Genomic DNA, 11,497 nt, shown 5'->3' with positions numbered 1-11,497 from the left:
GACCTATTGGAGTTGATGATCTCTTGGATCGTTAAGGGGTGTAACCTTCACCTCGTGAACGGTTTACAAGTTCCTAAAACTTGTTGGCGACTTTTTTACTCTATCTTTTTTCCTTTTGGACGCCACCGTACTTTAATGTATGATCACAGTGGAGTTCAAGCTAGGGGTAATGCTTGAAATATTCCCTACACAACTTAACTTCCATTTGTTGATTTTTTTAATGGCAGAAGTTGAGTGACCATATTCACCGGATTGCTGGCTAGAAACCTCTAGAGACTAATGATCACGGACATGGTACGGTGCATGGGGAATGACGTCTTTGGGCCTTTTTGGGCTCCTCTCTCTTATCTGCCTAACCCTCTACCTGGGCCTATTTGGGGCTCCAACCTCCACCGGCGCCTGCACTCCTTCCCCACTTGCTCCACTAGCATCTGTTAGCCCCTGTCTATTAACAGTTGGCCCCTGTCTAGCAACGGTTGCACCCTGTCCTACAACAGATGGCCCCTATCCAGAACCATCACCATCTCGTGCATGGCCTGCTGCATCAGCCCGCCCAGAAACCTTGTTCGTAGCCGCTGTCTTGGCCACCTAAGTGGGTCTCTTCCTAGCCCCTAACCGAAGAGGAGATTTTTTTACGCTTGCGCTCTGTGCGACGTTGCCCTCTGGCTTTTGTTTCTGAAAGTTAGCAATGTCTTTAGAAACATCATTCAACTAACCCTACAGGCCCTTGCAAATGGATAGATGGTCGTTTAATTGCTCTCTTAACATCATCTCTTTGAACTGAAGGAATTCTAACTCTGAGTATTTTGGTTTTTCTGTGTCTGATTGTACCATTGCCTGTTTACCCTTGTTTTGTTTCACCATTTTTGGTGTTATATAAAGGAAAAACAAAATGGCATAAGAGAAGGTACAAATTATGAAAATGGAGAGCAAGAGGAATGACAAAGATGAAGATTTACATAATATCGAAGTCATGTATATAGAGTGGGAGGAGGTAGTTATATGATCATGGGACGATGTCATAACAGCTCCAATTTCCTCATTCAGTTTCCCTTTGTCTTCGTGCAAATTGATGTAAGGAATTTAAAAAAGTATTATTTATTGTACCCAAATCTGTAGATGGCACTTACGTGATGTAGTAAGGTACCACTGTGAAAATTTATTTTAAACACCTTTGAATAAATTCTTTCGTGATAAACTGACCAAAATTGACGGTTTTTTTAAAACCAATTTTGTTCTAATGGACAGTTTTTTTTTAGAAAAAAAATTTTATTCAAATTTTTACCATAATATATCCTTTAGTTAACATTTTTCTTAAATACTCGTATCTTAAATTGGCTTATTTTGAACAAACAGACTTTATTTGCGGACATTTTTAATAACTATCTCTTAAATTAAGTAGAATTTCATATTTAAGATCCATGTACTCCGTATATATTACCAGTTCACCACAAAACATACCTACATATGACATAATCTAAATAAGAACATGTGCATCAAACGGTCCATAATGATAATTTGATATAACAAGGAATTGGGATTAAGGTTTAATGAAATATGTGGTACTATTTTTTTAGCGTAATTGTACCAATGCATAACTAAAGGATGATTATAGAGTTGTAAAACGTTCCATTAACGAGGCCACGGTCTATAGTACTCAACGTGCAAGGTAGTAACCTTAACATGATTGGTTTAATTAGAAAAAAACGATTGCTAACATCATTGGTTCCATTAACGATGGTGAACAATGTTTATAGTAGAAACGACATAGTAACACTAGGCGAAAATAGCATTTGGCCACCGGTTCAAAACCCCCCTAAGCCACCGGTTTTGAACCGGTGGTCATTTGGGGGGTGGCAATAACCCCAAGAAAGGCCACCGGTTCAAAACTGGTGGCAAAAATGATTATTGCCACCGGTTAACCGGTGGTAATATTTATTATGGCCACCGGTTAACCGGCGGCAAAAACCCATGCCCGCTTTTTTTAAAGGGGTTTTTGGCACCGGTTCTGTTCAAAACCGGTGGAAAAAATGGCCACAAAATTAAATTTTTTTTTTTTTTTTTTTTTTTTTTGCTTTTTTTCACATAAAATGATATATAAACACTAACATATATATATACTTACATATTTTAATTAAAAAAGGCTATAATATTACAATTTTGGTCCAAAAAACTTAAAAAAAAATACTAGTCACTGTTAAATACAAGCAAAGTCACACCAATGAAACAGCCTTGGCGAGGCAGCAGCTGCAACAGCCTTACGAGGCAGCAGCAACCTTGCGTATAGATAAAATCTTCCAATAGTCTTCGTATATTTTCTCTTTTGTCACCTCCTCTGACAAAACAATAAGCTCTGGACAAATTTTCCCACATAAATTATATCAACAAATTGACAAAACAACATCAAATATCGAGATTTTTCATCCAAATATCATAATAATAACAACTTAAACAATCAAAGAGGCAACAATCAATAATTATAAAGGTTCAAACTGATTAATTTCACGAAATAAATCCATACAAAACCACTAATATGACACATATACAGCCACTAAGGTACCTTAAATCTGGTGATCGCTAAATGGAGCAAGCATAAAATCCCAGTCATTTTCTGACCTGTGTGAAAAGTATACTTGTCAATAATTGATACTTCCCTAAGCAAGATACGGAGTATCAGAGCAACAAACAAAAAGCCTAAGAAATTATCAAAAACATGAAATTAGAAACTGGAAAATCATTATTCATCAAAAAAAAAAAAAAACAAAAAGAAACTGGAAGATCTATTTGTTTACTCTAAGCATACATCTAGGCATATATGTTAACTTTTGATTTTAAAAATCTATTTCAATGGACTTAACTTCTCTAAATTTACCTATCATTAACTTTGTTCTAAAATATGATTGAAATCATCTCAAAGGTAGTCAAGAAAGGTCTAATTTAGCCATGTCTAAGATATATACAAAGAAAAGGAAATGTTACCAAATCTCATGAACTTCAACATAAAATAAGTGAATTATTAATCAAAATTCAAAGAGGTCAAGGATATGCATTTTGTAAAAGTAATTAAAAACATCAGGATCTACAAGCTGAGGGTAAAATAATTAAAAATAAAATATGCATAATGCATAAGATAAATTCTGTATATCAGATCATTAGGATTTATGCATTAAAAGGGCAGAAGACAGGTGTGCACTTTCAAAGAGATTAGATATTGAAAGTAACTAGCAACTCCATCCATGCACAAACAACTAAACAAAAGGCAAAAGAAATTTCATGATTTCTTATGTAAAAAGCAGGAAGGCTGGAAGGGACAGCCACTACACATCTTTAAATAGCCAATAAACAAGGAGACCTGGGCTAGACATGCAGACTCAATTTTTCAAAGCAGAACTAAACATGTCCACTGCACATTATGAGCAATAAAGATTCAAGAGACATCACAGGGCCCAAATTGACAGAACGTTGAAAGAGACTCATAACACATTTGAGCACTTCATTCCATATACTGCTAATGTACAAGTGCAATATTCATCAGTTTGAAAAAAATTTATGTAGAAGCCAAACCTCCACCTCCCACCCTCTCACTCTATATATAGCTCCCGAAAAAAAGTAGCTAACGACAACAACTATTAATATATTATCTAATTCGAGCTGCAAAATCATCATTACAACCAAAACAATAAAACATTGCATCTTTTCGAGATCTTTTTCAAATCCAAGTAGCAAAATCATCATCATTATTTCAAGCAAAACAACCCCCTTAGACCTTGCATCAGATTTAGGATTTCAAACAAAACAAAGCCTCATTCAGAGACAATAAAGGAACATTAACAGCAGATTTAAAATTCAGAACATAATCCTTAGCTTGGTAACATCTGAGTGAATTCAACATATCTTCATACAACCCCCTTAGACATTACTATTTATTCCATGAGACGTTTACCCATTTTTCAGCATAAGGGTTGGCACTAATGTTGACATCAACACCACCTTTAACAGTCCACTGCAAGTAGATAAACACATAATACCACATCAATTAGTTGCAAGCCCAAAAAACCATAATTCACAATCTTCCAAAAAATGAAAAGATTTGTACAGATTCATACCTTTCCATCTACGTCCCAAAGGCATCCATTGAAGAGTTCCTTGTAGGGGTATGAGTCAGACAAAAGCTCAACACCTAATAATTTCGAGTTTCGGATGAATCCATTAGATAACAATCAAATGAATACTATACACACAAAATATTGACAGATCTCACGAGCAAAAAACAGTACTTCAAAATTAAATTGTTCGACCGAATTTGAGTTCCTACATATCTATTTCTTAAGAATTTAGTGATTTATAGACAAACCAAAATTCAACATTGATCACAAATATAAATCAAATCTCACGATAAAACCTATATAAATATACATGATCAAAGACAAAATCGATAAGCCCCATATCAAGTTCAATTTTTTCTGTAATTAGGGTCAGATTATCACGAAAATGCAGAAAAATTATTAAGAAACATCCTTTACCTCATCGTCATCAAACTCATTACCATACCCAACCTTCACATGGCCTCAATACCCGAGTTAAATCCCGTACCCAGGTTCGCTCCACTTCACATCAGTAATTTGAAAGCACAAAAACACAGATCTATATGGTGTTAAGAAATCTGACAATGAAATGTTGTCAAAATTCAGTAATTGCGAAGCTGCATGTAATTGAGAAAGGAATTGAACAATTTTTATGGAGTAATATTGAATTAAATCAAAATCCATAAAACCCTTGGTTTTCGAAAACATGAAATTGTAAATTTGACAAAAATGAAAACTCAAAAAACACAAAATAATGAAATTATTTACAGAGAAAAGAAGAAAAACGCACGAACCTTCAGGGAAAATCATTTCGCGAGGGGGAAACGACGAGAGGTGGGTTTGTATCAGCTCCTAGCGCCACTGCCGCCGTTGCTAGGACATGAATAGAGGGAAGCGGGAGGAATGGACTACGGCACGGTGGAGAGAGGTAAGAGAGAGAGAATAGGGAGATCTATTTTAGGAGAGAGGAGGAAGAAGAGAGAGAGAGAACGCGAGATAGAGGAAAGAGAAAGAGCTGAGAACGCGGAAAGAGAAAGAAAATAGAGGGGCGAATTTGTTTTTTATTATTGCCACGGGTTTTGAACCGGTGGCCTTAAAAACATATGCCACCGGTTCGGTTTGAACCGGTGGCAATTATAAAAAGCCTAGTCCCGCCCATTTTTTTCCTACCGGTTTTTAAAAACCGGTGGCCATGGCTCGGTGCCTTTTTGTATTTTTCTACTAGTGTAAAAACGCCTTTTATTTTATTAATATATAAAAAGGTGAATTACAAACATGATAACATGGCGAAAACCAAACGCTTACATAGAAAACTGCACTACTTCAACTCGCATTCACTTTCCTTCAAAGTCGTTTCATTTTCCTTTAAGTACTTCTCCAGGGCTAGATGTTCAGCCTTCTATTTCACATGGCACTTTTCAGAACCGTATGCAACACCATGGGAATTCTGAAGAAGAGAGGTGTAAGTGTAATACTTAACCTTTTTCCTAAGGCAAAGGGGCACCATGTTTTGGGTGTTTGTGTCTCTCGGGAGAGTTACGTCACAAAGATTGGTCTGACTGAGTTGTACCTGCAAAAACAACGGAGACTCTAGATGGTGGAACTCCGCCTCCAACGTTCAAGTTAGTAACTTGAAAGAGAATAAAGAGTTAGGAAATTTAGGTGGGGAACATATTGGATTCCATGCTTAGGTGTTTCTCTGATGATAAAAAGTAGGTGTAATAAATGATTGTATTGTGTCCCCAAAATGGGGAAACTTCTCTCTATTTATAGGGTCGTTTGTTGATGTGCCCGTATCTTGGTCACTTGACCTAGATTTTAGTGGGCTGCGCCGAATTACGACCCTTCTTGGGATTTTGGCCCTTGAAGGCCGTCATTTCAGAAGCTTATCTGTGGGGACACGTGTCTAGAGGGTATTGGGCCACTTGGGCCATCCTGAACTTGACACATGGCCTCCTCTCATTGGTCCACATGTCTAGGGTATTTTTAACCTAAACATTTACCCCTCAAAGGGGTCACGTGACGCCTAATAACGGATAGTAAAATTTGAATTTCAAACGGAAACGCCCCTGTTTTTACCTTCTATATATAAAAGGTTTACCCCCCCCCCCCTTTTCTCTAACTTCATTTTTATTTTACTTTTCTAGAGAGAGAAAGAAGAGATTTTTATAGAGAGTTTCTCTACTCCCGTCTGCATCAGAGTTTTCAGGATTTCCGTGTGCTAACCTTGCAACACCCGGTCGCCGTCTGAAGCTGGTTTCATATTTTTCAAAGTAAACGCCTGAACCATTTTTAGTTTTTCTTTTCCAACTTGTATACATTCTTTTTTCTGTTTGTATACATTGTCTTAGAAATAAAATGAGTTCTCAATCCACACACTCGGCACTGCCTAGGACAACCCCAACCCAAAGAAAATTAGGATGCTTCCGGGTGATATTGCCCTGCTAAAAAGTGGCTTCAATGCTTTGAAGGAAAATCACCCCTTTGGAAAGGGGTGGGATATTATCATTCCACCTTCTGATGTAGTGATTGCATGGGATGATAAGATAGAGAATGCAGACTATTATTTTGTCTGCTACGAGGCGGTAATAGAAGCCGGCCTCCGGTTCTCCCTCCATACTAGGATTAGGAAAATCCTGAAAAGGGTATGATCAGGGAGTTTGGCAGCTCACCCCCAACTCATGGGTGAACATTCTGAGCTACATTGCCGCCTACGAGCTCCAGAACTTAGCTCCCAGCTTCTCCGCCTTCGCTCAAATGCATTATTTGAGCAAGGCACCAGGCGGTCATGGGGCATGGTACACTCTCTCCACCTTGCCCCAGTATTTGATGAGTTTGGACAGGGTGTCCAAGTGGTCAGGGTGGAAAGACAAGTTTTATTTAATTTCTTCACCAACCTTGAGACACAACCAGACACTGCGCCAGTACAATCAGGAACCGGTTCCTATGGGCTGGAAATGCCCCCTCCCAGCACTCTCTACTAGGGCCTGGGAGCAATTAATGGTGCCGGGTTTCTTCGAAACCACTACTAAGCCCATGGGGGATGGGACACACATCATTGTTCCAAAAAACTTGTTCCCCCACCCGGACTACTTCAAAGATGAATGCTTTCTGTCCGCTTGTGGGTTAAGTCCCATGTTTCCCAAGGGTAGATCCACTTGCATCCGGCATGTCTGTAATTTTTATTTTGTACTACAAACTTTTCATGATTTTTTCTAACTTCAATTTTCTTCTTGCAGCCGACGCCTTGAAAATGGTTGACCCAGCCAAAACTCCGGATAAGTCAGCAGCGCTGCTGCGCAAAGAAGCTGCTCTCGCAGAGAAGAGGTAAATGACGCCAAACAGAGGGCTCTTGAAAACCTCAACTCTGCTGAATATGCTAATTATATGTGTGATTTAGAGATTAAAGAAGTAGAGTTGAAACAGGATGAGCTGATCCGGAGCTTGACGATTGATAATGATGAAGCCACCAACCGGGCTAATGACCTTGAACTTATACTAAAGGATGCTCAATCTGAACTCAAGACATTAGAGGATGATGACAAGGAGAACACATAACTCCGGGCAGACGTCTCCCGACTGGGGGTGGAGATCACCAATTTGCGGAACAAGTAGTCGGATAAGATCGCCCAGGACCCGAAGCGGCTGATGGAAGAGAATGAGCGGGATAAGGCAGCGTGCTTTAAGATAGCATGGGGGCTCCTCTACCCGGATGTACACTTTGAAGTCTACAAACTTAGGTATGATTACGCCACTGCGGTGTATTGATGAGTGACATTTATGTCACTCTTAGGGAGTAGTTTTAGAGTCATTTTCGTGTTTATTTTATCTTATTTTCATTTCTTTCTCTTGTTTTCTCTGTAATAAAGCTTCTTGTTTATTTTGGTAATTTTGTCGTGTTTTAGTTCTTTTCGTAGTTTTTATTAGAATTAGTCTATTTTCGTATTTTATTTGCTTTTGATTTGTTATATTTCGTTCTTTATTTTGACGAGTGGCATTTATGCCACTCTTTTATCCTTTTTCTCTAAGGATTCTCCCCTCGTTTGCACTTATTTGGCCCTCTTTCTAAGCATTTTTACTTAGCTTTGCTTTCTCTTTTCTTTCTCCTTTATCCTCCCTTTTCTTAGTCTTCCCGCTTTGTTCTTATTGTGGTTTTCATGCTTATGCTTTGTAGGAACCATCGAGATTTTCAAGAGGAGGAAGCTAAGCTCAAAGGAAGCTAGAGGAAGCATGATTCAGAAGAGGTTCGGCCGAACCTCCTGATGGTGTGGCCGAACCAAGGTGTGGCCGAACCTGCTCAGTGGTTCGGCCGAACTTCGAGGCAGGGGCAAGATGAAAATTGGCAGTTTTGCAGGAGTGGCCGAACCACAGGAGTTCCACCAGACCAGGATCAGGGAGGTTCGACCGAACCTACCCATGGTTCGACCGAACCTAGCCGGTAGTTCGACCGAACCTACCCATGGTTCGGCCGAACCTACCCTGTAGTCCGGCCGAACCTTCCCATTTGTTCGGTCGGACCTCTCCTTTTCTCAGCTGACTCTGTACGGACTATATAAGTCCCTTTTTTTTAGAACGTTTGGGGGGGAATAACTATCTATTCAACTCTCTAATTAGTTTTAGGTTAGGTTAGGATTAGTCTTCTTTGGTAGAGAGAGAAAGTGAGATTTTCTTCATTAATGAACTTGGATTTTGAAGAAGGAGCTTGTTCAATCCTTTGTAGACCTTCATCTTCAATTAATGAGCAATTTCTTACTCTCTCTCCTCTATTTTTATTTGTTTATTTTGATAATTATTTTAGTTGTTGGTATTGCTTGTTGATCATGTTGATTCTTGATTATTTGTTGATCAATCTTGTTATTATCATGATTAGTGAGTAATTTCCCCATTAAGGGGATGGTTGTGGTGTAGTTGGACCTTGAGCATGTTCTAGGGCTTAGAATTGATTTATTTGTGATTAAAGTCTTTATATGCTTGATATTCTTTAATCTTCTTGCAAGTGCACATTGTTGGTTGATTAAAGGTGAATCTTTGCTAACAAGAAACGGAAGTTGACTTAGTTAAGGTTCATTACTATCGATTGTTATTTAATAGTACCTCCTAGTATATGGTTCTAATGTGGAAGCATAGAGGCTATGTTAGGAGAAGCCAATTGACCCCGGAAGGCGGCTAGATTGGATTCTTAATTTCGATATTCGAGCATGTTTAGTTCATAATTAATTCAATTTTTATGCCTTTGTTTATGTTCAAGTGAATGCTATACCTAAACCATTTCCCTTAATGTTTTATTTCTTGTTTTAGCATTTTTTTACTTTAGTTCATTTATCCCCTATTCCGGACTAGCTTAATTGTTGATAACATTTGGTGGTGTTTACCGTTCTCTGTGGTTCGACCCCTATGCTTGCCTTATACTCGTATTAGGTTTGTTTAGGTTGTATAAATTGTATTTGATCTAGGGATAGACAATTGACGACGCGTTTATTCCCTTGTCATGTATGATGCCCAAGTGCTGGGAGAGGTAGCTCCGCCTCGCATCAAAGATTGGGCTGTAAAGCTGGGATATGAAGTCTCAGATGATGAGGAGCCGGAGGAGGAAGAACAAAATGAAGGCAGCCAGCCTCAAAGTGGCTGACGACCAATCAGAGGCCCTCCTAGCCGGTCAGAACCAGCCGGAGCAGCATCTTCCCCCTCAGCCTTGAATTAGCTTCCCCAATTTCAGCGGCAGTATGCCAACTTCTTTATTTTCCGGCTTGTATGCCGAGTAATATTGTATTTTTACCAATTGTGGAGTTGGGTAAAAAATTTGTTTCTTTTGCTTCCTCAGCGGATGTGATTCCGGTTAACAATTATTCTGGCCTTTGTGCCTTTTTTCAATATTAATGAAGTAATCCAACTTAGTAAGTTGTTTATATATGTTTTTGTTTTTGAATTTTTTCAATTTGAATTTTGCGTATTGTAGGGAATATTTCAAGCATCACCCCAAACTTGAACCCCACTGTGATCATACACTAAAGTACAGTGGCGTCCAAAGGGAAAGATAATAAAGCAAAAGAGTCGCCAACATGTTTTAGGAACTTGTAAACCGTTCACGAGGTGAAGGTTACACCCCTTAACGATCCAAGAGATCGTCAACTCCAATAGGTCTGGAACCTTGACTGGTAGTTTGGGGATGAAGGTACAAATCCAACCTAAAGGAGATTGAACCTGCCCTAATAATAGGCCTCTACTTTATTCTGATCGTATTCATGTACGCTTTCTGACTAACATGCAATCAATAGGATTACCCTAAACCTGTTTAATCTATGTTGATTGAATATTAATGCACAAATAAACTATTATTGGCGATCACTTGAATTATAATCAAATTAAAACCTAAACAAGATTATTAATTATCTTACTAAGCGTGATTACAAGTACAAATTCCCTTTATGCATAAAAGGTGTGATCAAGCAATACAATAAATATCAAGATACATAATAACAATAAAAATAATCATCATAATAACAATCATAATATTCATGTTAAAGCATAATAATAGCAAGATCCTAGGCATGATACTAACAAGATTAATAACAAACCCTAGCATGTCACTAAACAATAAAGATCAAATCTTTAACCCTATCATGATACCAACAATCATAAATATTAGGAAGAAAATAAAAGGCATCATACTTTAAATCATACTTGATATTAGCATTTTTTAGTTGTTACCCTAATCATGATACTAGGAAGATCAAAACACCCTAACATGACGCTAGGAATCATAATAACAATCTAAGCATGATTTCTACATCATAATATCAATAAAAACCATTAAAGCACTTACTTTGATGCCTCGTATCTCTTTCTAATAACAAAATACACGCATTAGTAACTTCAAGGCCGGAAAATAATAATTAAATAATTAAGTTGAATAATTGAAATAGAGATTTGGGACCAAACCCTCAGAAATTAAAACCTTTCACTTTTCGGGCGAAGGCAACTTCGAACAATGCTAGGTGTTTCTTGATCTTGTGAATGTAGAATTTTGTATAAAAGTTGGTTTAGAAAAGAGAGAGAGAGAATAAGATTTGAGGGAGAAGGGAATTAGAGAATTCATAAGATTTGATGATTGTAGATGATTGAAAACGGAGTTTCTAGGAGGCTATTTATAAAGAAAATCATCCAAAAAGATAAAAAAACAAATAAGAGTTTCGACATGAAAAAACAAAGTTAGCGCCAAGCGCTTACCATTAGCGCCAGGCGCTAATGACTGGCGTTAGTCGCTAATAAATTTTTTTATGCGTATTCTAAATTCAGATAAAAGTTAACCGTACCGGAGGATAAAATCTTATATTCCTTAAAAACACTCTTTTGTTCTGATTAAAACTCCAAAAAGTCAACAAAAGTCTATTTATCAATGCTTATTTAATTAG

The 11,497-nt window shown here is 37.8% G+C and overlaps 1 protein-coding gene across 4 annotated transcripts; it reads right to left on the bottom strand.

The window, feature by feature from the left end:
* Nucleotides 1-2,561: 2,561 nt before the first annotated feature.
* On the bottom strand, nt 2,562-5,113 carry LOC145626894 (translationally-controlled tumor protein homolog). Of its 4 annotated transcripts, XR_014111143.1 has the most exons (5): nt 4,880-5,113; nt 4,524-4,607; nt 4,107-4,180; nt 3,944-4,003; nt 2,562-2,616 (listed from the first exon to the last, which is right to left on the bottom strand). XR_014111143.1 is itself a non-coding variant. In XM_081679358.1 (4 exons), the coding sequence occupies exons 1-4, from the start codon at nt 4,893-4,895 to the stop codon at nt 3,920-3,922; spliced, it is 225 nt and encodes a 74-aa protein (XP_081535484.1). In that variant the 5' UTR covers nt 4,896-5,113; the 3' UTR covers nt 2,624-3,919. The 4 variants fall into 4 exon arrangements, 1 of the variants encoding a protein (XP_081535484.1); XR_014111142.1 differs by lacking the exon at nt 2,562-2,616 and having other exon boundaries at nt 2,624-4,003; nt 4,524-4,663; XR_014111141.1 differs by lacking the exon at nt 2,562-2,616 and having other exon boundaries at nt 2,624-4,003.
* Nucleotides 5,114-11,497: the final 6,384 nt, after the last annotated feature.

Source organism: Chenopodium album, chromosome 4 (genome assembly GCF_948465745.1).
Source record: "Chenopodium album chromosome 4, dcCheAlbu1.1, whole genome shotgun sequence".
In the NCBI taxonomy this organism is placed as follows: Eukaryota; Viridiplantae; Streptophyta; class Magnoliopsida; order Caryophyllales; family Amaranthaceae; genus Chenopodium; species Chenopodium album.
This window is presented reverse-complemented; position numbering and strand designations above follow the sequence as displayed.